Source organism: Apteryx rowi, unplaced genomic scaffold (assembly GCF_003343035.1).
Source record: "Apteryx rowi isolate R43461 unplaced genomic scaffold, aptRow1 scaffold_577, whole genome shotgun sequence".
Taxonomy (NCBI): domain Eukaryota; kingdom Metazoa; phylum Chordata; class Aves; order Apterygiformes; family Apterygidae; genus Apteryx; species Apteryx rowi.
The window spans coordinates 536381-562506 of record NW_020450846.1 but is presented as its reverse complement, the minus strand read 5'-3'; the positions used below and the strand labels follow the sequence as shown (position 1 = coordinate 562506).

The following is a 26126-nucleotide window of genomic DNA, read 5'->3' as shown; positions in this document are numbered from 1 at the left end:
GTAAGCCAGATAGAAAAACCCACCCACTGTCTTTGGCTCTYGGTTACTTACTGGAAAATACACAAGTGTTTTTATGGATGAGTGATTTGGTTCTAAAGTGTAATTGAGAGTCATAGCTTGTTTTTATTGCTCCGTGGTGGAAACTCATTTTCTCGGTATATAGTCCAGCATTCATTGCAGGGCTTGTGGGAAGTGTAGAAGGGTATTGGGAAGGTTACAGTGTCTTTTCTGATCTGTTCCTTAATGGCAAAACAAGGCGATTCATCTCTCCTCCTTTTTGGAGGGGTATGCTGGAAGTTGGGGGGCTTTCCTCCCCTGTCGCGTCCCTCGGGAAGTTACGGCTTTGTCCTGGCCACCCTCTCCCCGTTTCATGGTTACTATTAGAGTTGCTTAAACAAGTTTCCATCCTGTGTCTCCACCCACCTAAACTTCAAACACTTCATAAAGCTTTGGATCACTCTTAGCTTAAATATTTTCTTTTATTCTCACATTCAGAAAGTAGGTCAGTCCAAAGTGTGACTGGTTTTTTTTGTATGTATATATATAAAAGACTTTTTCCAGGAGTTCTGTGGTTGATGAGTAATGGATAATAGAGCTTGAGCTTTTGATCATGACTTGAAAACTAGAGATGATTTTTGGTGAAATGCTATTCTGAATTTTGTACCAAGAGCGAATGATCGTATTGGGCCTTACGGCTTTCAATCAGCTTCCTGGGTGACCTCTATAAAGCAGTTTTTCAGAGTTGGAGGAGCAGTGACTGTCCTCAGAGCTCCCTAGCAGCTACGGATATCATCCGGCAGCATAACCTTTTGGTGGTCAATAAAGTGACGTGACTGGTTAGACAACCGTAAGGCCATGGTTTTCATTTTTCTCTAACAAGCTTTTCCCTCGTAGGTGTAACCCAGAGTACCTGCTGGAGGGAGCTGTGTGCGATTTCTTTGCCTTAAATGCCACCCTTAAAAAGTGGTTTAGCATTTGGGGCTGTTTCTGAGGTACCCCAGCCTGAAATGGAGTTTTCCTCCTACATGGGATCTCGTGGGCGTCTGATCTGTGTTGGCCCTTGGATGCTTTGGGAGAGAACGTGAGCACTTTTAAAGAAGATCATCTCTGCCACGTGCCATTTAGAAACGCTGTTATACGGGAAATCTGGAAGGATAATGTGCCCAGAACAGGGGTATCGGGGCGGGCGATCAAAGACGACTCCGTTTGATCCAGGAACGGCGTGACGCTTTCAAATGCTGTCTCCACGGGCCTGCATCTGCTTTGCCCGTCCGTTTCTTTAACGGAGAAGATGTCGGTTTGTGCCTCGCAGGAGCGTTTTCCGAGCTGGTTGCCTCTCCTGCTTGGATTTTATTACCTGCTGCTTTTTCATCCGGTGATGGGGGTTTCTTGGAGAGGGTCCAGTCTTCTCGCAGCAAATCCAAGTGCATGAAGGTAGATTTAAATTCCTGCTGCTCTGCCTGTCATCCACTTTTCTATTATGTAGCAGCCAATTAACCTGCAGCACTGCTTTATTTTTCTTGAAGAAAACAGGTTTCAAGGAATGTTCCCCTCCCCAAACATTGCTTTCCTGGGCTTAAGTAGTCTTCAGAAATCTCTTGCTTAAGTACATTTTAGTTGCTGCGTGCAGAAAGGTGAAATATAATGTTGTGATCAATGACACATATTTTCTCCCCATGAAAAATGCATGATTTTTCTTTTTTTTTTTTTTGGTATGGTTAAATATTGGTGAAGTACCCAGCAAACTTTGGCTTATATTTATCCCAGCGTGCCTTAGATTCATAACTGTTCARTCACTGGCATTGTTGTTTAAGTCTCAAGATACTGGATCTGGCTATGTCAAAGCAACTTTATTGAAATAGCATGTTAGTATTTAAAACAATATTAATACTATATTTGATTCATTAAGTATACCAAGGCGAGTTAAAGCATTTCCATGTGTGCGCTGTTAGTTCTGGCGGGAGGTTCTTCAGATGGTTTTATGTGGTTTCAGACAACATTTTAGCACATTCTTAAAATACCCACAAAAGCCTTTATGTAAAATCTCATAAAGGTGAAGCACATAAAAATTATTTTTTTCCTGTTTCATGTCATTAGGATCAAAGTACAGTAGGTAAGAATAAATTTCCAAAACCCTTGTTTCAGTCCCTCGCTTAATTAATGTTTCATGCTTGTAGCAAGCTCATAAAATGGGTAATGGGGAAACTCTCCGTACACACTGTAGTATTCTGAGGGGCTGCCAGTTCATTTTGAGTGAATTCACTTACAAGAGACATATCTATTTTCTTCAGCAGACTTGCTCTGGAAATAGATAATAATTTCTGCTCTGTAGCCTTTCGTTTGCACTGCTCTTTTGTCTGAGGAAGCATCAGTGAGGGTTTGTTGAGGAACTGAATTTCCCATTAACCGTGGTAGCTAAAATCCACTTGTGAATTTTCAAGGAGCTGTCAAAAAGGTGTGTGTTGGTTTGTTAGGTTTAAATTGCTGCAGAGTCCTTTTTTAAACATTATATTATCAGTGGCTAAACAAACGTCATAGGACAGTGCTGTTTGGTTGCTGCTTGAACGCCAAGTCTTTGCAATAATTTCATGCTCTCTTTTCTCCCAGCTTGCAGAAAAGGATGGGTTAAAAGGGACTCCGAGTTTTTTTGAATCTACAGCACTTCAAGCTAATACGTAAAGTCCAAAATGGCACAGTAAATTAAATCTTGAGTGCCGTTAACAAATGTCAAGCTYGTGTTTGAAAAGGAGGGGAGAATGAAGGTGGGAGGGTTCAACAAGTTTCTCGTGTCTGCGATGAGTGATGCTTTCCTTTCTTGCCGAAGAGGAGAAACATGCAGGCACTTGCRGGGCTGTGTGATTATCTTGCTCGTGACAGCAAGAGGCAGGGATATAGGACTGTTTAATCCGCCTGCCATTTTTCCAGCTTAGCTGCTGGGAGCTGTCAGTCAGAGAAGCTCCCCGTCTCTTTGGATGAAAGGCTTTTGCTCTCCTCCGGACACGAAATTCTCAGGTGTTTTGTCTGCTTTATACGAGTGCTTGGAGAACCTCGCATCTGGTGTGTGCTCAGCGTTTTGGACTACTGAGAATCTTCAGGCTGTGTTTTGAATTGCCTCTCTGATGAAGATCGCTCTCCTTAACTCTTCAGGAGAGGTGGTAGTTCTGTGCCACCTAAGTTCCTCGCCGAGATGGAGGAGCTTGGTGCCAGGAGAGCGTRTTGCCTCCTGCGTGATACTCCCTAAGGCTATTGGATAACTTGAGAGTGGAAACCCTCTCGAGCGTAAAATGCTGTAGGTTACAGTTTCAGTTTTCTAGAAGCCAAACTTGTCTTGTGYGTCGTCCTTCCCAGTCTTGGCTTGTTTACCATTATTTTAAAGTGCGTGTTTGATCTAGCGCTGAAGGTGCCTACGCAACTGTCGCAAAGACGTGGTTGAGCTCTGCAGAGGTCATCGTTTTGATAGTTTTCTAAAAATGTACTTTTACCTACCAGAAAACTGCAGTTAGGTGGTTTGCCTTATTCTCTGTTGTATACCACATCCCAAGCTGGACTTGTGTGTAAACCTAGGCAGCGTCCCTCCGTTTCTAAGAACCTGGGTTTCAATTTAACTCCGCTTGGGATAAATCAAAAAATCAGCTTCACACAGACTTCTCAGACAGCAGCGTAAAACTACTTACTTGCTCCCTTTTGTCTTAATTAGCGGACTTTGCTGTAAAGAACTTCCAGACTTTCCCAATAGGGAGAGAAAAGGGCGAAAAAAAMCCCCAAACCCTATAAAATAAAGCCTTACTTTCAGCCTACTTTGTAGCTTGCTCTTTTACCAGCTGTTAGAGTTAATTGGAATCAGAGGAACTGTTTGCTCAAGAACTATGGAAATCTGTAACTAGCTCCRTTTCTCACTAGACTTTTATTCTCCTTAAGAGAAATATACAGTTTCTTTAAATTAAAATCAATGCACTATAAAATTATTTTAAACTGCTGTGTTTCTAGGTATCTAGCTGTTGAGAGTGTGCTATCTTTAAAAAAATGTACCTTTACTAGGATATAGAGACTCTGCCTGTTTAAGGTTATGATAATTGTTATTATCTGAGCCTGGCTTGGATCYTGCTTGCTTTTAACCTGCCTGCTGGATTGCTTCCTGCAGGTATTTTGAAGGTGGAGTCTCCTCTGTCTACCTCTGGGATCTGGATCATGGTTTCGCCGGTGTGATCCTCATTAAGAAAGCTGGAGATGGATCAAAGAAGATTAAGGGATGCTGGGATTCCATCCACGTGGTGGAGGTTCAGGTACAGCCTCTGGGGCAGCTGATATTCCTAAGTGAAAACAAAACCCAGTTAATTCCAGACAATTAACGAGTGCAGGTGTTCCGCCGAACAATGCAATATTGTGTTGGGGGCTGTAAACTCCTTTCCTCTGTTAATTTTTGAGAATTCCCTGAAGCAATTTGGATAAAGATAAGTCAGGGCTGTAATCAAAAAGAATCCCAGAAGAATTGAAAGTATGCTACTTTCTGTGCATGCGATCATGAGATAGTTTTTTTTTTTTTAACATAAAGGTCTACAGATGAATATCACTAATTAGGTAATRAAAACAAGGTAATGGGAGGTTTAATTGCTGTAACTAAATTTGCTTTTGGAAATTTGGGGGAATGTGCACGCATACAGTTATTTTTWAAAAAAACAGGCTGTGCTATGTGAGTGGAGCTACACCTATCTGTCTTGCCGATTGTGGGGCAAGAGACCCTTTAGGTTTTGGAGGGAGTCTAATCTTTTGTCTCTCTGCTTTTTCTTACCTCTCCACCTTCAGGAGAAATCCAATGGCCGTACTGCTCATTACAAGCTGACCTCCACGGTGATGCTGTGGCTGCAGACTAATAAAACTGGGTCTGGTACCATGAACCTTGGAGGCAGCCTTACYAGACAGGTATGTCTGTATATTAGCKCTAGTTTATGCTACGGACCCAGGGCATGTCTTTCCTTATTTATGTACCTAGTAGCCTCAATCAGGACCAAAAAGTTTTTGTGAGGCGTTGTATAAACATCTCTTCTCCTGCTGCATTTGCCATMCAGTGCAAAAGTCAATGCGTAAATGTGTGGTTACCAAGACGCCCCTTGAACTTCGCTTGATGGCTTTCTATTAAAAATATAAAACTTTCAGTAGGAGCTTAGTCTTTCTGTTAAGTGTTAGTTTTGCATTTGATATTCCTAAATTTTTATACTTCCTTAGGTGTAGTCCAGACAGATAGTTTTATCCATCAGATTTGTCCACCTCCTTACCAGAAGATTCTCATCGGATTATAAAAATATAAGACAATCTCTCTTCTTACTTTTTTGTTTTTTTAAGCCAGCTAGACTACCATGATTGAACCTGTATTTTGTATTGACTGTAAGATTCTTTTATTCTTAAAACCTTTRAGTATCTCTTAATATCCCTCTAAGCATTTTGCTGCTGCCGTACTGGGACACCAGTAAAAGTTAAACCTCTTCTAAACACCTTGAMTTTTTGGGCCAGGGCTAATTGCTTTGATTTCCTCTTACTACAGCCATTTTTCGCAAGTAAGTTGCCAGACTTAGGACTGATCAGGCCATGCTGCTGTTTCAGTCTCCCACAAGCAGGTTGTAGCAGACTGGTTGAAGGTGCTTCTGCCCCAGCCACCTGCCGAAGGTTGCTTCCTCCATATCTCAAGCTGCTGATGAATTGGGATTTGCCTAAGATCTGGACTTTGGAAATCAGTGACTTGAACAGCCTAATAAACTCGGGGGGACAGCAGGCATATTGTTATGGGCATGAGTGACTGGAGAGATTGGCAGGAGCTAAAACTCCTTTATGAGACTTCCCGGGGCAGACTGGTGCTTTCCATACAAAGGACAATGCCGACTCTGTTAAACGGCTCGTGTTTTTGTACAGCGTTGAGCCAGGCAAACGAAAGAAGGATCTGAGTTGAAGTTGTGTGTTAGCGTTGCAGTCTCAGAAGCTTGCCCTGGACCTAGAGGATTTTTCTTTCCACGTTGTTGACTTGCAGAAGAAGCTGATGGGGGAGGGGGGGAAAAAAAAGAGCCTTTGGAGACAGTTTTGAGCATTGCGTACTCTTTTAAAATGTTTACAGTGATTACACCCGAGTTATGGTGACCCGGACAAATATTTAATCATAGGCCTTCCTAATACTTTAAATCGTAGCTGTGAAGTGGAGGCCAAGGGCTTGACTCTGGCCATGGCCTTATGGCGTGTGGCAGCTCTGCCAAGGAAAACAATAGTCTGCTGAGAATGGGTGTCCTCAGTACACCTTGGCCTGAACTGCTAGGCCTTGTTTAGTTTGACTTTCACTCTCTGAGCTTCACTGGGGAGATTCATGCTTCTGTCATCATTTGAACAGCAGATCATTTAATTCATATGTGATGCATTAGAGCAGGGGCCTGCTTCCAATGTAAGTAACTATAAAAAAGCCACTGGGGTAATGATGCGCTGCTGCTGCACAAACAATGGAAACTTGAGTTTTGGAATTGCGCTTTGGGCCTGAGATTTTCGGCTTTGCAGATGCCGCAGGAGGCTCAGCCATGGGACAGAATCTGCTGCGAGAAGAGCAAAATCTTCCTACTGCCTTGAGGTATGCGGCGCGAGGAGGAGCTGTTCGTGCACAGCCTTTTATTTAGCCGTAGCTGGACTGAACTCCAGGGCTTCTCGTGCTGCGAATTCGGTGTGCCGCATCACCTGGGGCTGCGCGCTGATTTTGAAATAACTTTGTCTGTGGTGAATTCTACATGGTTCTGGTCAACTCCCCATTTAAGCTACTGACCGAGCACCTTTGATCCTAAAATGTGACTAGCAGATGGCCTCGTGTTTCAGTGGAAGCTTCTGAAGCGTTTGCAAGCTTTATAATATCCTGGCTTACAAACTGATGGCAGAGAGAAGCTTTCGATGCTTTGAAAGGGAAGTCTGTTGAGAGCCATTACTTTGCAACCAGTTTCGCCTCCTAGCTGCAAATCGGGTATTTTTTGAGTGATGACTGGAATGATTAACTTGGTGGCCAGAAGCAGGCGTAGAGGAACAGCTAATGTAATGCCTCCTAATTGACCACCGCTGGCAGCTATGAAGAGCCAGGCATGTCTCGCATTGAAATGTCGTGGTGCTGTGCTATGGGGAGCGTTTGCAGCTTTGTATGGAAGCACTTCCTCCTAATGGCTGCAGAGATGACACTTGGTGCAACTCATCGAGCAGTGCTCTTCCTTCTTTTTGTGCCTGGACAGCGTGGTACAGCTGAATGTGGATGGAGAAGCAAGAGCCTAGAAACAGCTGTTCTCTGCTGTCATTGCCTGTTGGTGAAATGTTGTTGCCCTGCATCGGACGCAAACATGCTTTTTTGTTGGTGGCGTTGCCTTTGTCAAGACGATTTGGGAAAAAAATTAACCTCGTATGCACCCAGACTGCTCTTTGTTAGAAGGCTCCCGGTGAGGCTGTTCTGAAATGTCGCACTGAATTTCTCAGAAGAATTTGTTTTTCTCTTTCTCTTCCCAAGACACTGTGTATTTGAGTGTTCTTAGGGCTGGCTGGGGGCCACGGAGATGTGATGTTCCTCGGAAGGCGTTTCCCCACGCTGTGTCTACTCGAATGTCATACAGTGAGAACTGATGCGTCTCCTCCTCTCCGCTAAACTGCTCCTTCTCCTTGGCTTTCCCAGTGCAGTTTGTGGTGTGCTACAGTAGGAGCTGGCATTTGTAAATACGTAAATAGTTGTAAATAGTTGTTTCTTTTGTCTTTGTTTAGAACTGGGAAGTAACTGTAGGAGCATTTACTGCTTGTAAGTGGGCAGAATAAGGCAAGAGAGGGAGCGATGTGAGGGAGTAAGGGCTTCACCTGTTTTGGGAACCTGGAAATCTCCTTTGGTTAGCTTCAAGTTACTTGGCCTGGTGATTTTCAGAAGAACTGCTTCAGGCTTTTGCTTTAAAAATTCAATCGTGCACATTTTTTTTTTTAAGAGTTGGAGTTTTAACTAATTGAAATACTATGTCATGTGATCTGTTCTCCACTGAGCTGTGAATTTTGGCTTTGTTTAAAATGTAGGAGTTCAAATTCTTTCCTGATTCAGTATAGAAGTGTGTGTGTGTATACAGGCACAAAAAATATCCGATGTTATATGTTTAGATACATAACTTATATGTGGTTGTGTGTGCGCCTATGTATAAATTTGTACATGCACATATGCATTCGCACACAAACACACATCTCTCCATCTAGTGAGATAAATTCTTAGTGAGATGCATCCATGCACGTAGCATCCATTGATCATAACTTTAGTTTGACAGCTTGGATAGAATTGAAGCTGAAGTGACATCTTCACATTGGACTCCTCATTAGATACTTGTTGAAACAGTCATATGTGTGAGAGAATCATTTTCTACTTGCCTAGTGAACATTTTGTTCTAATCCTTAGCAGTATATGTTGTTTTTAGGAATAAATACTGACACAGTGAATGTAGTCATCTTGGTTTTGAGTATAAATGACATGACAGGAGAACATTTGGGTTGGACTGGAAGGAGAAAAGTGATTTTGTTTCATTTCCTTCCCCCCAAAGGCACAAAATGTCAGATAGGGAGCTTTATTTTTACAGTTGCCTAAACAAGGGTGCTCTCCCAGGCACTTTGTGTTCTGGAGACAAGGCTGGACGCGGTTCAAGAGAGCTCAGAGTTGAAGCACCACAGGCCAGGATGGAGGAAGTAACTCCCAGCTCACATCCGACACTGGCAGGCTTCAGTAAATACGAGGAATGAGGCTGGAATTTGGAGAGGGAAAGAGTGATCCGTGTGTTAGACGCTGTCTGCCTTGATGAGGGACAGCGGATTGAAGTGGTGTACGTCCGAGAGGAAAGGACAGGACGTGCTACCTTCAGTTAACGACAACGGGAGCGACACTTAGAGGGAAATGGAAAATACCAGCAGCTTTTCCATTACCTTGCACATTCTCCAGTGACTGCAGGTAACTCCCTCCCCCTTCCTGATTCAAGCCAGATGCTTGGCAGATGGTTGTCTCTCCCCGACRGACGTCAGGGTCCTGTCCTCTTTGTGTGTACGTTGGAATCGCTTGTGTTGCTWGCCGTGGCACTGCAGTGCTTTGGCTGAATTTTGTGGTTTCATTAGGCTGCGCTTTTATTTGAGATAAGAGCAGCTGTACGGTCCTGTTTCATTTTATGCAAAGCGGAGGTAGCCTTCCAGGTTCTGGCAAATAGTCAAAACAGCACTTTGGACAGAATTCTGGAGCTCCCTTCTTAGAGGCAAGACTAACAGGTGCCTTTCGGAGATCCTGCGCACAAAAAAACCTGTGTGTTTTTCCGAAGCCAGGACAAATGCTGCGAGGAAGTGCCGGTTTGCTGAGAAAGAAGTTGGCTCAAAAGCTGGAGTTTATTTACATCTGTCAGTATGGGAAGGGGAGGGTATGAATTCGCAGGGGAAGCGTAGCCTGGGATTCGAGATTAAAGCGCTACAGATGTAGGTTGGTTTTTCGTATTTGAAATACGAAGGTGGAACATTTTGCAGGGCTGGATGAAGTCTGATCTGTTACAAACTGAGCTTTTCCTGCATTCAGGAAGATGTGCGCTGTGATATATTGTAGCTCAGTGAAACACCAGCAGAGACATTCTGCCATTTATCCTAACAGGTAAATCCTCCGAGGCTTGTGCTCTGCAATTAGACAAGTCATATATTTTCATCAAGTTGAGCTTTCGTGTAAAGGCCTATGCCACCAACTTCCAGATGTTGTAGCGCTAAGTGAGGAGATGGGGAGTGTATTTCCACCAGAGAGATTTTCAAGTTGTAGCGGTCACAGTCCTTAAGCTCCCCCTCAGCAAGCGGTTACTAAATGAGTAGTATTTTGGGGTGCAGAGGGTAGCAGAGATGTACTGAACACTAACTGTCCAGGAAATTATTTCTGCTTTACATGAACTCATGGATTTTTACAGTGGTTCAGTTATATAGTAGTTGGTTTGGAATAAAAGAGGTAGAAGAGATGAGCAAATATGGACTAGTAGCATAGAGAAATAATATACAGCCTCCAGATATACTCAGGGTTTTGAATTTACAGTTTGGTAAAGGATGAGGGGTACCTTGGTTACGCTGATAGAAATAAATATGCTTGAAGGCCGTGGAAGGATGAGGTAAGTTCTCAGTGGATTTGTGCAAAGCTGCGAGTTATATAGAGCTCACAGCCTTCATTTATATGGTTCGAGTTTGAAACGAGGGTTGGAGAAAAAGGCCAAATTTGGCCTCATTGATATCCAAATAGTTCCACATATTTTCCACCTGGAGACTTCAGTCTGCCCACTGGCTGTGGCTTTGGGAGCCTTTGGCTCGCCTGGTCTGTTTGTGTTTCATTAAAAAGATTTGCACATTGCTCCGTGTCCAGAGCAGCTGTGGATGTTGTTGTCAGTTCTTCGGAGTGACATGGCGGATGAGTTTCCTCCTTATCTTTCTAGTATTTTTTGACACTTTCGTGATGAACCGAAGCGTTTATCCAACTTGCATTTCTCTTTTCGTATTAACTCTTCCTCCAAAAAACGTTTACAGAAAGCCCAAACAGCTGCTGTGTTCCATGCAGGAAACATCCAAAGTGACCAGCCAGCCATCGAGAGCTTAATATACCCAGAAGAGTGAATTTCCCTCTGAGTCAGACTTGCAGCAGATGGCTGGGGAAATGAGGCAAGGAAGCCAAGCGGCGTATCTCTCGGACGGGAGAAGAGCGACTGAGCCGTGTACATTGGACTTGGCTCGTTGTGGAGCGTTAGGTTTTTTGGCCGAGCTCGACGGCAGATGGGGAGTGACAGTGGGAAGATGAGCTGCTTGTTAACGGCAACTTGCAGAATGGAATTTCCCCTCAAAGCAAATTAACCCCTTTCTTTAAGCAGCTATAAGCTTTCTGCTTAGACCTGGGCAGTAACAGCCTGTGGAAGGAACCTTTAAAAATCCCACCAACCCTGCTGTTTGTATAACATGGCTGCTCACTGACTCTGAACTCCATTAAAACGACCTCTCGTAACATCTGGCCTTCTCTACAGCATATACAAAATGTTTTCCTTCTGGCAGCAGGTTTTATGGAGATGTAATAACATACATTTTGCAAAAATAATTCTATTTTCAGATTCTGTTTCTTACCAACGTGCTTGGCGTGTCCAGGTGTGGAGTAGACGCCGTGGGGAACCCGTGGAAGTAAATTACCCGCTGCCAACTCCCCCGCTGCCCCAGATTTGGTCAATTTGCTGATAGTTCCCAAACTCACTGTAACATGTATATGTGCGTTTGCATAGTTTGGATTTATATTCTCCCTCTGCTGTGATTGGATCCATTCTCCAGGCGGCATGTCTCCACTATATGTAAACAATCTGACTGTAATCTAAAGGAAAACTTAAACGTTCTTGTTCTTTTTCTCCCCCACTTCGAGGTTATCTTTTGCCTTCAGGCTTCCAACCAAATTACATGCTTCCCCAAGCCTGTTAGATACTTGGCTTATTAGAAGAAACCTGTAGCTGGCCCAGATTTTTAAAGTCTACCCTGAGGGAGGGATATGAACAGATGGATAAGAGAATTCAGTGGGATTAGTAAAACCCTTTGAAGACTGTTCTTCCCACTACATTTTTCTCCCAGTTTTGTTTTCATGCCATCTCAGCACATCTTGTATCAGTTGAGTTTCCTGGGACCGATACTCATTGTTCAGCAGCTTGTCTGCATTTAGTCAGAAGAATTTTCATCTCAAGAACTGGGGGAGATGGTCTTTTTTCTAGCACCGGAAGCTTACAGATCATGCATGACCAGCCATGGCCTCTGGATGAACATCACATTAGGCAAAGGCGGATCAAATAAAGAGCACGTGGCATTTTACTGTGCCAGCTCCCAGTTTTGATCTCGGTCAGGAGAGGGTTTCTGAATCTYGGCTGGTTTGGTACCTGTCTCCTGTTCCGGCAGTACTAGGAGTATGGTATCGTTACGCACTTAGTGTGATCCAACTCTGAGCTGCTCCTACAAACTGTGGTCTGCTTCTTCCCTCCATGCTTCCCCCCAATACTTCCTTTCCCCAAACAGCTGGGCAGATGTACGATGAGTTGGTTCAGCTTGTGGATCTAAAAGAAAACACCAAAAGACAAATTCTGTGATATTTCTCTTCCTTTATAATTGCATACGGATGTCATCTTAAAGTCGGCGGTAGTTTAAATCATCACCAGTCTTGTAGGTAGCTGTGACTTTTGCGTTCTCTCTTCCTTCCCTTTGTACTGGGAGATAAATCACGTCTGAGGTGCGGTTCCCTAGGAGAGCCTGAAAATGGAGACGATGCTCCACATGTGCTGGAAATAGCATTGAGATGAAGATGAAAAGAAGCAGCTGGTTTTGCAGGGATAGTTTACAGCTGCTAAACTGACAGCACCGAACTTGTGTGAATCTCATCAACAACAACATTGTTTTCACATCCCCAGGCTGTGCTACTGTGCTGCTCGTCCTGCGGCGCGTGCACTACCGTAGATCTCCTGCAGCCCCTTAGCGGGTGGGGAAGGACCGTTCTGTAGTGCCTGGCTACGCCTTTGGGTTACGTAGAAGCGAAGGAGCTCGCTGGTGCCAACGGGGTTTTATTGTGATTCATGGTTTTCATTACATTATACTCCCGTTACGAAGATGTGAGTCACTTGTCTAGTTCTGGGAATTTCTCGTTATGGTTTTAGTCCGTATGCACATAGAAAGAATAGTTACTCGAGGATGCTGACATCCACGTTCTTCCATCCCCTCTCTTGATATGTAAAGTTTTTACCTATCTACCATCTGATTTTCACTTTACCAATGGCTCCGTGTCTTTTTTGTTCTAGATGGAGAAAGATGAGACTGTGAGCGACTCCTCTCCACACATAGCCAATATCGGACGCTTGGTAGAGGTAAGTATAGTCAAGCCATCACGGCTTGAGCCTGCTGCAGGCTCTCTTGCCCGCGTTCGGTCCCATGCCTAAGAATTTTGTTGTGTGCTTTTGTCTTTACAAAGTTATTTACTCCTTTTGTACCGAGTCTGGTCTTCTAATGTTGTGTTTGATGGCTTAGCGCTCCTCCTAGAGTGCCTTGCGACAGGTTGTAGACACAAAAAGTCCCTTCTGTGCACTGCTTCGCTCTCTCCTACTCAATACAGTAGTGACCTTCCTGTAAAATAATTGATCGCTAGTTAATTCAGCACTAGTTAACAATTTCCTACCGTCGTGCTCATTTGTACAGTCACTTTTGGACAGAATTATTTAAAGGCAGGCTGTAATATACGGAACTATCCTTTAGACTGAAATTTCGGTGCCTAGTAAGCACTTATTAAATCCACTGGAATTGTTTTTGTCGGAACGTTGTTTTATTGCGGTTGTCCGTCTTGTTTGCTCAGCGTATGAYGCGTGTGATTGTATTAGCCGCTCAGAAGGGCTTTGGTGCAACGCTGTCCTGTATAAAGATGTTTTAGATTTCCTTGACCTTCATAGCCGCTTTGGGAAAAGAGGAGGAAATTCTTAAATAAAATAGATTATAATGCATATGTTAAAGAAACTGGGGACTCGAAAGCAGGCAGGTATTTCTCTTTTGGTCCCTTTTCTGAGTGTTTGGCTTGAGTGAAAGTGACCTAAGGAAAGAAGATGATACTGCTTATTTGCAAGATATTTCTCAAAACCGTTTGYTGCACAGGTTTAATGAATTAGTCAATAGCTCAAACATTCAAAGAAACCCGCAAGCGCAAAACTCTTGACCCGTTGGTCATGCTGAGTGACTGACTTGCAACTTGGCCTCTGTTCAGGGCCAGCAAATTGTCAGGTAAGGGCGAGGTGAGATGCAATTTCCTTTTTGCAGTTGGATGCAGAAAAATTGGATAGCTGGGCAGAAACTGCCCTCTTGTGGTCCTGAACAGGGATCTGGTGTGCACAGCCTAGAGCGATAATGAGGAGGAGAAATTGCTCAGACAGCAATGGAGCTAAACCTCTCTCTTAGATAAAACCACGCAGATGCGGTCATCTGGGTTGCACCATGCTGTGGCGAATTTTGTGCGTCAAGATGAACGTGTAAGACACGCAGCAGAGTGTAACTGCATCGGCGCTAAAAACGAGTGGAATGACTAAGAATCTGGTTTCTCGCTTTCTCAYAGGATATGGAAAACAAAATCAGAAGTACACTGAACGAGATTTATTTTGGAAAAACAAAGGACATCGTCAATGGGCTGAGGTAAGGGGCTTTCCGGCTGGCTGCTGCATCCGCTTTGCTGCCTGCAGTCCCCGTAGTGCCCRTGGTGCTGTCCCCAGCYTGGCCCGGGTCAGCCKYCTTCTGCTGGAACTCCCCTGTCCTACACAAAGTCTTTTCACGTCTCTAATTAGTCACYACGGTTTGGAAACACTGTTTGTGGTGTGGTGTTTGGGGAACATTGCTCTTCTGCCTTTTAACTGCAGGAATTTGAAGCAATGTTTTAATCCCTTGTTCCCTCAACAGGAAGAAAATAGCACTTAGCAACGCTTGTTCTTCAGGATTATTTTTAATTGGGCGTTTTACTTTTCCACATTCCTARAAGTGGTACTTAAATTCTGAATCTTCTTCCTAGTATCCTTAAAAAAAGCCAGCTGGTCCCAGAGTTAAGACATGACATTAATGACTTGCAATATTTAGGCTTTGTTTTAAATTCTCTCTTTGTCTCAACACCTCTGGCCAAAATACGGTGTACTAGAAAGATAAGCGAATAAGCCCTCTGTGCCTTTTTGAGGGAAACCTCACTGGGCTTTGCAACCCCTGCTCTCGCCTGGTCAGGAATTGTGCGTAGAAATCCCAAGCTGGTTGTTCTCAGACTCCTAGAGGAAAGTGCAGAAGTGTGAGGCCAAATCACCTCATTTTAAACGTTGCAAATAGACCTCTCCTGCGCAGTGTGATAATGCAGAATAGACRAACGGCGCAAGTACGTATGCTCTTTGTACTGGAATATGAGGGGAAAAAAAAGCCGTAACCTCTCCTTCAGATGATAGAATAATGGTGCTAATTAAATATTTGCGCTGCCTTCTTAACAGCATGGGCAGAAGCAGYCGACAGTATCTGCGAAAGCAGCTGCTCTCTTTTTTTTTTTTTTTTCCGAAACCCCTGCTTTCATAACAGGCCTCTATTTTCATTTGTGGTGTGCAGGGGTTTAGCCAGGAAGCATTTATTAACATGAAAGGAAAATATGTAATGCAGCCTTTTTCCTTGTGAACATTGCCTTAAGCTTTTGTAATTGAATCTATTTCCTACGTCCCYCCGTTGCTCCGTTTGAGCCGTGTTATTCTCTGCGGTGGTGAGCTGGTCTGTTGAGAACTTGTGAGACGCGGAGCAGCTGGCTTTGCCTTTCCCTCCAGCCTTTTCCCTGTTTCTTCTAACCTATGTTTTTACACTTATCCTTCCTGAGTGTGGTTTCCAGCATCCCAACTCTGTGTTACTGAGTTCTTCTGACTGTTCTTTTCCCTGTTTACCTCCCTCCTTTCTAAACTGCTCTCTGTAGATCTATTGATGCTATCCCCGACAACCAAAAGTATAAGCAGTTGCAGAGGGAGCTTTCTCAAGTGTTGACCCAGCGCCAGATCTACATCCAGCCTGATAACTAAACCAATCCAGGTACCCCTGCCTGTGAGGTGTGACAACCGGCACTAAACCAGGACTCACCCAGCCGAGACCTCTGCATGATAACCGAGACCAGAACTAACCCCTAACTCCTGCGGACTGAAAAACAACATTTGATCCATGTCTCACCCGAGGGTTAATTCTTCATCTGGCCGACTAAATGTTGTGATTTCATTTTTAAGTGTTGCTCTTCCCCCTTACTCCATTTGAAATATCACGCTCTGAGATGTGGCAGGACTTAACCACTTTGCACTCTAGCTCGGGAGCAAGAAAACAGCACGTGGTCGTGTACCCAAAGCGGTGTTAGCTTGGACTTACTCTATCCAAAACCCCTTGGACTCTGTCCCTTGCGCGCTGTCAGTTTTTACAGCTGTGGTACAGCACTTTAATGAACAAATTCCCTGTAATCTTAGTCTTCCTTGCAGAAAGACGAGAAATCTTGGAAATAAATGCCTGTCCTTGCAGTTATGAAAAAACATGGCTGTGGCACTTCCCGAGACTTCTGAGTAAACAGGAGCTTCCCGCACACGCGTATCCCCTGTTTGCCTTGTGTATCTTGAATTGCCTTGGAGCCTGAAACTTCAGTCCTGCTCGAGCCCTGCTGAAACGTTCCTAGCCTCCACTTGCTTGTGCTCGGCACAGCCCGTAAAGGGATTCGTTCCTGTGCTCTCGTTCGCTCTGGATGCCTGGGACGCGCGGCAGTGACTAACCCTGAGCCAGCTTAACCTTCCCCTCCAACTCCTAATGAGTTACAGATGTTGTCTTAAACGCGTTAAGCTGACGAAGGGGAAAACGCGCTGTTTGTTGATAGTGGCCGAGAACCACTTCTTTAGCCTATGACAAAYGCAAATATAAAACGTATATATTTTTATTAAAGCAGTGGAACTCTCCGGAGACAAGAGAATGGAAATACTGTTATAAAAATGTTAGGAAAATAACAGACACAAAGAACGGCCTTGTTTACAGCAGACGGCGTCCAGGCAAAATAAGGTAGCTTTGACTACGGAAGACAGTGCGAACTATAGTTTGTGTGGGAAGAGATCCTACCAAAGTGGATGCTAATCCCTTCTCCGTTGTGTTAGCATCTCCTGGAAAGTCTAGTGTCATTATTCTACTGATGATCATATTTATGAGTTTGGGTTTTTTTTTAAATAGGGAGTCTCTTATTGCACTGCTGGAAGTTCCTCCACAGCCATCTTACAGAGCAGGGAGCCACGACGAATCCTTAAAGATGTAATTTTTTTTCCCGTGACCAAACTTTTAGTAAAAGGGAACCCCTGCACTAATCTTGCCTACAGCATCTCTGTTCTTCTTYGGCTGCTTTGGTTTGCCAGGCACCGTAGGTGAAGTATAAGCTGGAAAAGCAAATTGCAGATCAGAAACTCTGGCAGCTTTTCCCCCCCCCCCCGGTGAACGTGCTGGCGGGAGGTTTTGACGTGCTGCCCTAGCCCAGGAAAACCCTCTGCGAGAACATTCAGGAGCTCCCGCAGCCCGGCCCCTTCCGCGTTCCCGGGGAGAGGCTGGATTGCTCCACCTTCACATCACGACCCTTTTGAGCCGGAGAGCGCTAACACCCTTTGCTGGTAGCACATCTGGATTTTTTCCAGTTGTAACGTGAAAATTGGGAATCTCCTTCCAGCACCGGGAGGCTGAGTGCAGCTTCATGGGAAGCGTGTCTTTTGGTGCCATCCTTGCTAGAGTGGATTTTGCTTTGATTTACTCACTAAAGTGTTCACTTTGCTTTCTGTCTTCCCTACTTAAAACAGGCGAGCTGAGTTTGTTTCCTCTAAGCCTGRGTTGAGGTGCTTCTGCTATTGACTCACGTGCCAGAAGACCTGGTCCGAGGGCCTGCTTTCAGCTGCATCGCTTCTGATTTGTGCTTCCTCTTTCCCAACAGGTCTGTGCAGACTTTTGCAGACAAATCAAAACAAGAAGCTCTCAAAAATGACCTGGTGGAGGCTTTGAAGAGAAAGCAGCAAAGTTAAAATACTCTTCATGCTAACGAGACATGCCATGCACTCATTAGATTCCTTTCTTAGAAAACTCATTTCCCCCCCCCCTCCCCTCTTCTGTTACATCAATCACATCACAACTCGCATTCAGTACTATCCATGCAACGCCATCTTCTCCCCATGAATAAAGCTGTACAAACTTTTTCAGTCTCTGAGGCCTACTTTGCACCACATTTTACTATCGAGACCTTAGGCTATGTTTCTGTAGAAGTCCATGGTTTGTTTTTTTTCTTTCTCCCCCCCCCTTCCACCCTCCTCCCATTTATATGCATAAACACGGATCATTGTTTGTCTTTTCCTCCCCCACCCCTCCTGCCTTTTTGTTACATTGGTGTAAAAAATGTAAAACAAAAATTTATTAAATACTGTGGTGTGTGAAAGAGGAAGAACTGGAAAAAAAAAAAAATCTATTCCACGTATGTTTGGGGGCTGGGCACAGGGGACGGCTGGTGGGAGGGAGGGAAGAGAGGGTGTTCCTCCGTGTTGTACTATACTGACTCAACCAGACGGGCAAGGAGACCGCCGTTAGGAGACCTGCTGAACGTTCTGCTCTTCTCGAGCCTGGTTCCAAGGCGCTTTTCTGTCGATTTTTATGGAATGCAAAAGGGTTTTTTTTTTTGTTTCGATTTTGTTTTTTTTGTAAAGCTTAAATGGAATCTACATCTGATACTTGAGCCTCCATACTAAAAGAAAAAAAAAGAAAAATAACGAAAACAAAAAAATAAAAATAAAAAAAATCCCAGGAGCAGTGTGTGCGTTTGGTGTCCTCCTTATTTCTTTCCTTCCGGCTGCATTACTTGGGGTTTGTGCCGTAAGCACCTTCCTTCACAGCACCTGGAAGCAATTGCTCTGTCCGTAGGTAGATGCGCTCGAACGCAAAGGCGAACAYCAAGCCCGGAAATCCAAACTGCCTCTGCATTATATTTTATGCCCGCAGAAAGCACCAAAGCTCTTTTTCTCTCTCGCGACCCCATCGGCTCGGACGTCTTTGTTTCAAGCCGGGTTCAACGTACCGCTGCTCTTCGCGCCCGGAGCGCCACGCYGCCGCGTTGCTCATTAGCTTGCCGGACTTTGAAGCCGTTGGCATCCGGAAGTTGGCATCCCACCGCACGCTGGGACCGACGCTGCAGGCAGCCAGCAAACGTGAAACAGATGCGTCGGGAGGAGAAGAAGCCTGGCTTTATTGTGTGCGTTAAAAAACGGGGAAAACCGGTGTGTTAAAGCACTGCTGCGGGCAGAGGAGAGGCTTTTTGGCGCACGGCGGTTTTAAGCGCGCTGGTTCTGATCGCTGATGCTAGCGCAAGGCTGCTCGGGGCGTCCCTGCGTGATTTGTGAACCCGGTCCAGACCTTCCCTCTGCCCAAACAAAAATATGGCCTAAAGGGCTTATTAAAGCAGCTGGTGCTCGGAGACATACCTTGCACAGCTTCAAGTCTGCTGCCGCGTCCTGTCTGTGCGCTTAATGAACTCTTAATCCTGGTGAAATACAGGAAGAGAGAGCAAATACCTGTTAGGCTCTTCCGGCCCGTGGCCCATGGCATTAGCCTTTGGCTGAACCGCAGTGAAAGCAAAGTGTGCCTGTTGGCATTAATATTGATTAACATGCTCTAATTTTACTCTAATTTTGCTTTTCCAACGTGACCCGTTTAACATCCAGACATCTGCAGGTGATTACAGTCCCGTGCCAAAGTATTTACCCAGGGGCCTCTGGGCTCTAATGTGACTCATACGGGATGCAGGCGGGAGGAAGGGAGCGCGCAGATGCTCGCCTCAAAGCCGGCAACCCCAAGGGAGCGCGTTGGGTTTCGTTGGTGTTGCCTCTCGGGTCTCTCCCAGGAAGACCTTCTTTGATGTCGGAGATATGTTTGCACGARCTCTCGAAGCTGGAAAAATAGCGTGTGAACCAGGGAGGGGGGAGCCACTTGGTTCCTCGCCGCTGTTTCCGATTGCAGCGGGAATGCGTGTGAACAGTCTGGAGTGTGTGTGTGGGGGGGGTTGCTTCCTTCCYCAAAACTGTCCCTATGCACACAAGCCAAATGAAAGAGCATTTAATTTCAGATGAATTTAATGTATAGCCTTGGGGTGTGCAGAGGATATGCCCTTCTCCCAGAATGGTTGTGCAGGTATAATCCATAAGCAAGGTGCAGCTAGTGCATCGCTTTATTCCTCTTCCTTCTTGAAGCAGCGTAAGCAAAGGTTTTAGGTACAGACCTCCAGATCAGGCTTGGCTTCTGCAAGTCTGCAACTTCCCGAGTTATTTTGCGGCTTTGGGGCAAGTTCATTCATGCCTGTGCCTTTCCTGGTGTGTTGTATCGCTCACCTATTTGTCAAATCCTAAGTTACAAGCTCTTTTGGGAACAGGGCTGTGTGGCAGCCTCGGAGGGACGATAACCTCAGCGAGAGCTTCTTTGGGTCGCTGCAAGACATTCGTTTCCATCCGCCATCAACTAGATGGCTGCTAGCGTGTAAATTCACTCCGCCGCCCGCAGAGCATCAGTGGCTGTTTCACCTTGCTCCCATCTTACCTAAACTGGGTGGGTTTGAGTTAAGGAAGCCCTAAAGCAGCAKCATCCTTGTCTGCACTTCAATTGCACCTGGGGGGAAGGAATTAAGTTATATTTTTGCCTCCTTTATTAAAGCTTGTTTAGCTGGCAGTAAAAAAAAGCTCCTACTAACCAGCACATGCCAGTTATCCAGTGGGGTGGAGAGCCAAGACAAGGCTCTTCATTTACATGCACATGCCAAATCAGTCCTATTCTCCCCCCCCCCCAGGTCAGCTTGATAAATTCAGAGGCCCCATTTTTATTTTAGTCAACCTGCTGCTGTAGTTTGACACATATTTAGTGGTTTGACTCCTATTTTGTCATAGGTCAGGGCTGCATTGTGTAAAAATGGAGCTGCAGCTTGGTGAGGACATGGGAAGAATGACTTCCCCTTCCCAGGGAAGGGCAGATGTCACAGGACAGGCTGGGGAAGAGTAAAGCAGCGATGATAAAAATCCAAGAGGGCTTAAAGCAGGGGTGCTCAGGGGATGAGCAGCTGGGAAGGGTCAAGGCTGAGAGCTGATAAAAGCAAACATAGGTAACAGGAAAAGGAAGCTCGTTTCTCCTGTCTAGCCCTCAGCCAAGGCAGCCTAGCACTTGTGTGGGCAACACCCCAGGAGAGGAGATGGGACAGAGGAATCAGGAATAAATTTGACAGGGAGAGAGGATGGGACTAAAACCAAACCTGAGCAGAAAGCCAGCAGCCAGGACTGTGGCCTTGCCGAAAACCGCATTCCCACTCCTGTAACAGAGTTCGCACATCAACAAGGAGCTGTTTCTCTCATGTAAAGACTGGTAGTAACCAAGCAGGACATGGACACAAATAGGTCTCTTCTGCTTCTGCCTACTTTGTTGCATTAGAGGCTAAGCAAAAAGAAAGGCRCTAGCTTGCTCCAAGAAGCCCCAGTCAAAGACTAGGCAAGACGAAATCAAAGTCCATGCATTTCAGAGAAAGGGGGAATGAGAAGCTAATGAAGAGGCAGCAACAGCCAGATAAACCCACAAAACAAAAGCGATGGAGGCACAGGGGGACAAGGACTTGTTTTTATGGAACTGTGAGCCATGGCAATTAAAATACATACGTGTGGATTAAAACACTTGCTACTCCCCCTCCTCACCAGTTCCCCTCACTGCCGGCTCTTCCAGAAGTGCAGCGGTGGAGATGCAAGAGTGCAGCAGCAAGTGAAGGGCAGAAGGGAAGTGGTGCTCRTGTCAGTGACGGGCCACTCTTGGCTCTGTCCCCTCCCCACAGCTCCTTGGGCTCTTTTCACTTTTGCCAGTAACAGGGAAGCTCGAGGTCACCTTCGAGACACAGTACAGAAAGCAGAAGTGACCAAGTTCAGCTGTGGGGCTCTAGAGCAGTGAAGAGCAACCATCTGAGGTATCTAGTTCTTCCCTGTTTATCCCATTAGCATCATTGGTATCAACGAGGTGTGAGGTTTCCCAGCAGAGTCCTGGGCAGGCAGGACACCTTAGCAGCACAACACATCACTCCCTGGTTTGTGGCCTCCTCTCCCAAGGGCCACCCAAAGATGACAGGATCGAGAGCCCAGTTTGCTTGGCCTGAAGGTCAGCTTTCTCGCCTGCATCTTCTCGTCCTCGCACCGGGACCAGTCCCCTTGGTCAGCTGTCAGAGGGTTCGTCCTGCTCGCCAAGAAGGGCCTCTCTCTCCTCTCCAGCACCAGGCCTTCCTCTCCGGTAAGCAAGGAACTGGAAAGAGATCTGGGGAAGGGTTAAGGCTCCACACATGGAGAAGCATCACAGTCCACATGACGAGCTGGGCCTTGCCACCCAAAAAAGGATGCTCACACCAGTCAGAGGCTTTAATGTGGAAACAGCCCAAACAGCCTCATGCAAATAAGCGTCTGAAGCATTTAGCTGTTGCAACACTAAATTAGTCACTAACATGTGAGGGAGGAAGGATACGATCACGTCAAGCGAGAGGACACCCAGGCTGCCGATGAGCCAGGGAAGATGGTGTAGGATGTAGTCGCCTTCGCTTTGCCCCGGCTCCGGGTTCTTCAGGAGCACGCTGACACCGTACAGTGTGTTCCCCAGCATCACCAGAGCAAAGAGGGAGTAGGAGACCCCAACAGTCGATTTTCTCTTGTACTGAAGAAAAAAAAAGCACTGACTCAAGTGCCTTTCAGCTCCCCCTTCTGCTTGTAAATAAAGAAAAAAATGAAAGCCCCACTCTCAAAATATTTTAATTTCAAAGGGAGGGGAGAAAAATCAGGATCTCAAGTAAATACCCCACTACCTCTCTTTAATTTGTCATCTCAAGCTGAAAAAGCCCAGGACCAGGCTGCTGTCCTCCCCGTCTGCGCACAGCACTTACGTTAGTATAAATCTGGGGCAGTCGGGAGCACAGGTACAGCACGGAGGAGATGGAGCCGATGGTGAAGCCGATGATTTCATTCCTGGTGAACGGCTGCAAGGCAAGGCAGGCCATGACCAATGTGTGTGTTTTCAGGAATATGCTCGCTTACTGGAGCTGCTGATCCGCACAACAGCAATTGTGACTGTACCTTGCCTGGCTAATCCCAACCTGAAGTGGGATTACATTGGTGCTGCCAAGGATCTTAAGCAGCAGATATGATTCCCTGCTGCTTAATATTCCCACCCCCATGAACTGTTTGTCTCTTCTCTTCCCTCTTCACTACCCAGATTTAGGAACCAGCTCACCGTATACCCAGACTCCTGCACGCCAGTGGCCAGAAGAGCCCTTCCTTTGAATGTCACTGGTTCCCGCACCAAGCCAGTGTCTCTGCCCAGGAAGGACATGGTTGACACTGTTCCCAGGAAAAGGAAGACAAAGGCTGCGTTGATCGGAGCACGGACTGCGGAGGAACAAGCAGAGGTCATTAGGGAGGGCTCATTTGTCAGCCCAGAGGGTGACCACCTCTACCCTCTGCCAGCCCTCCGGGGAGGAATACTGCTGAGTGAGAAGTTAGAGCTCTTATCTTTGTCTGTGGCTGCAGAGTTAGTACCACATAACGAGGGCAATAACTTGCCTGGGCTTTTTATCTCACAGCGATAAGGGCGATTCTCAAGTTATCTGGGAGGAAACTGTTCCTATCTGAGCTGACCAAGAATAGTAAAGTTTCTCTGGTTTTAGGGTTCTTTTGAAAATCATCCCGCCCATCTCGAGGCTTTTCGCTGCCTTAAGTCACAGCAGTACAAGTTCAAATCCCTACATGCCAAGCTCTTCAACAGCTGAACTTGCCTGTTGACACTGTTTTTCCTTTCTAGCTCTCCTATCTCAGCCAGATGTTGTCCAACTGGATTTACAGGCTGCTCCGAAGATTTTTAAGGCCCTTGCATTCCTGTTACTAGTTCTGGCCATTCTGGCTTCAGCTGTACAGCCCACCCCAACGAGGGAGAGCAGTAAGGAGGGCTCCGTTTGTATTAGATCCTGTAAATAAGTCCTCCAACACTGATATAACTATAGTTGGTGGGTTTTCTGCCAATCTGCTTAGTAAGTTTCAGCCAGCTTAATAAGTTAAAGAAGTTTCAGGGTCCCGAGGGATTCCTGTTTGTAGCACACAGGAAGCCACTACCCTGAAAAGCAGCTTTTCTCTCCAGCTGTGTAAGACCTGCAGTGCAGCTAAACAGGTTCCCCTTCTCCCTTTTTTTAACCCCATCCAAACAGGGATGAAGTGCTTCCTGAGGCCTCTCCATAGTGTCAAGGCTGCCCTTGCTTGCAAGAAGGCCACCCACCCCAGAACCAGCGGGTGACTGACAGCACAGCTACAGCCAAAACCTTCCCCCTTCCCTTAAGGTACTGGCCTGAGATTCAAGAGACCTCCAACACGGAGATGCTGCGTGATCACGGGCAAGTCTTTTCCTTCTGTGCTCATACAAGTCACCAGGGGTTTAGTTTCAACCCAGACACTGTGCACAGTTTCTTATTTGGGACCTGCAGCATGTTTTTAAAATGGTGTGCTTTCACAGGTGCTCAGATGAGGGCAAAAGCCAGCAAGCAGAGGCACCTAATAGCAGTATTAACGCATCTCCAAGGTGGCACTGCCCAGACGGATCTCCCCTGGGGATTGCTCCCCTTGGCTACGCTCTCCTGCCTCCATAGCAGAGGATAAGCAAGCTTTAAAGATGTTGGAAAGGGAGAGCACCRTCCGGCTGTGCTTGTAACCATAACTCACATCCTCCGCTTTGGTTCTTGGCTTTGTAGTAGCCGTACAGAGACAGCATGACCAGGTCTGCCAGCACGTAGTAAACAGCGGTGTAAACCTGCGGGAGAAGGACAGATTGGTCRTCTCACGAGAAGGGCTCCCTCCGCACACCAGTCCCAGCTGGGGACTTCCCTCCACCCCCAGCGAGCGCTGCGTGCCGCTAGCTGCCGCGACAGCTCCGACTTCCTGTCCGAGAGGGGCGAGCAGCCTTGAGCAGCGTGTCCCCGGGGAGAAGGGATACGAGCAGCCCTTGGGCCGCCAGGTCCCAGCGCTGAAGCAAAGAGAGGGAGCTGCCAGGCAGACAGAGCAGGCTGTGCCGCGTTCGCCCTCTCCTCACCCTTCCCTCCTTCCTGGGGCTCGGGATATTTGGGAGCCAGCCCCTGCCAAGTCAGTGGGTACCTGCAGGGGCAGCTGATTAGCCAGGAAGGAGCCGATGAGATTTAGGAGGTCTCCGCCCAGCCATCCCAGCAGGAAGTAGATGGATAGCGCCTGGTCCATGATACCAGTCTTGCAGGCTTGGTAAAACTGCCTGCAGAGAGGGATTTAAGCACAGACACAAACCCTTAACTCCAGGCAGCAGCTCAGCGCTACCCAGGAAGCGCCCCAGGATTCTTCATTTGGTCCGACCCAGGGCAGAGCAGTCTGCAGTTGCCACCTCCCTCATTTAACAAGCATCTCCTGCTAGTTGAGCTAAAGCACTTGGGCACAGGCACCGAACTACAGCAGCACCTACACGCTCCACCATAACCCGGCCATAGTTTCCCAGCAAAGCCCTGTGTTGGGCGCTTGTTTCTCCACGGCACCCTGGGAGAGTGGGAAGTGACTCCCTGCAGGCCAGCACTCCTCAGCTGGGCCCCGTCTCCCTTCTCCCACCACAAGCAAGGACAAGCCCAGCATTTACAGCAAACTGCTGTGCTCAAGCCCTCGTGATCTGAGGGTGACTCACAGCAGGACACTCGCAGAAAGCAACCAAGGCGCCCTGCACTTGCAACCCTGCTCTGCAGCAAGGAGAAGTTGCACCGAGTCCTCTCCAGTTATGAAATAAGCTGAAGATAAACCAAGACAGAGCAAAGCCCTCCACACACCCCTCCGCTATAGCTGTCCCCAACCTACGAGCAGCCCGGGGTATCTGGGGACATTTGCTCAGCACATATAACCTGCAACCGTGACACAGCAATTGGCTTAGGTGTGTTATTATAGTGGCTATAAAAGCCAGCAAAGCTTTGGGGCCGGGCTGGCTGCTTCCCCCTCCCTCTCAGTCCCCTTTAAACCCAGCTTTTCCAAGCCCGCCTCGCTTTTGAGGGTAAATTCAGTGATTTGAGACAAGTCGTGCTCGAGAGCCGGTTTGCACAGGCCCGGCCGCGGCACGTTACCCACGGGAAGGAGGCAGCAGCGAAGCAGCCGATGGACACCAGCCCCAGCACGACGCTGGCCACGTCGCGGCCGTCGCGGGCGCACTCGCTGAACACGTCGCGCACCCAGCGCGAGCCGTTGGGGCAGTCGGCGAGGCCGCCGCCGTCCATGGCGCGAGGGGAGGCAGCTCCTCGACGGCCAGGCAGAACCTGAGGGAAAAACAGAGGAAAACGGGCCCGTGGGAGCGGCGCGCCGGCGGCCCCGGGCCTGAGCAGGCGGCTCTGCCCACCGAGAAGGGGGGGGAACCGGGCCCGCGAGGCCTGAGGCACCTACCGGCAGCAGAGCCGGCGCACAGCAGCGAGCACAGCCGCAGCTGTTAGTCACCGGCCGTTGGGGCTTTTAACCGCCGCCGAG

General features: G+C 46.9%; 2 protein-coding genes and 2 long non-coding RNA genes across 9 annotated transcripts in view; 2 read left to right on the top strand and 2 right to left on the bottom strand.

Moving 5' to 3' along the window:
- The window catches only part of LOC112973953, a 4964-nt gene extending 1559 nt beyond the window's left edge, over window positions 1–3405 (top strand). For both annotated transcript variants that reach the window (XR_003256115.1, XR_003256114.1), the window contains 2 exons: window positions 895–1434; window positions 2926–3405. This is a non-coding gene — a long non-coding RNA (uncharacterized LOC112973953). The remainder of the gene's footprint in view (window positions 1–894; window positions 1435–2925) is intronic.
- The window catches only part of CAPZB (capping actin protein of muscle Z-line subunit beta), a gene marked incomplete at its 5' end in the record, with an annotated part of 27032 nt that extends 8665 nt beyond the window's left edge, over window positions 1–18367 (top strand). Inside the window, 5 exons of the mRNA XM_026082416.1 lie at window positions 4142–4283; window positions 4804–4920; window positions 12834–12899; window positions 14129–14205; window positions 17513–18367. Of these exons, the coding sequence (XP_025938201.1) occupies window positions 4142–4283; window positions 4804–4920; window positions 12834–12899; window positions 14129–14205; window positions 17513–17600 (490 nt within the window). The remainder of the gene's footprint in view (window positions 1–4141; window positions 4284–4803; window positions 4921–12833; window positions 12900–14128; window positions 14206–17512) is intronic.
- Window positions 15784–17504, bottom strand: LOC112973954. Its single transcript, XR_003256116.1, has 2 exons — window positions 17439–17504; window positions 15784–16970 (listed from the first exon to the last, which is right to left on the bottom strand). It is a non-coding gene; the product is annotated as an uncharacterized LOC112973954 (long non-coding RNA).
- PQLC2 (PQ loop repeat containing 2) lies at window positions 17646–26126 on the bottom strand. 5 transcript variants are annotated; one of them, XR_003256112.1, is made up of 9 exons: window positions 26046–26126; window positions 25737–25921; window positions 24759–24888; window positions 24330–24417; window positions 22855–23009; window positions 22508–22600; window positions 22096–22281; window positions 21252–21891; window positions 17646–19102 (listed from the first exon to the last, which is right to left on the bottom strand). XR_003256112.1 is itself a non-coding variant. In XM_026082417.1 (8 exons), exons 2-8 carry the CDS (start codon window positions 25880–25882, stop codon window positions 21793–21795), a joined length of 897 nt encoding a protein of 298 aa, XP_025938202.1. In that variant the 5' UTR covers window positions 25883–25921; window positions 26046–26126; the 3' UTR covers window positions 21194–21792. The 5 variants fall into 5 exon arrangements, 2 of the variants coding, with proteins under 2 accessions (XP_025938202.1, XP_025938203.1); XR_003256111.1 differs by lacking the exon at window positions 17646–19102 and adding an exon at window positions 19109–20220; XR_003256113.1 differs by lacking the exon at window positions 17646–19102 and adding an exon at window positions 19109–20220 and having other exon boundaries at window positions 21288–21891.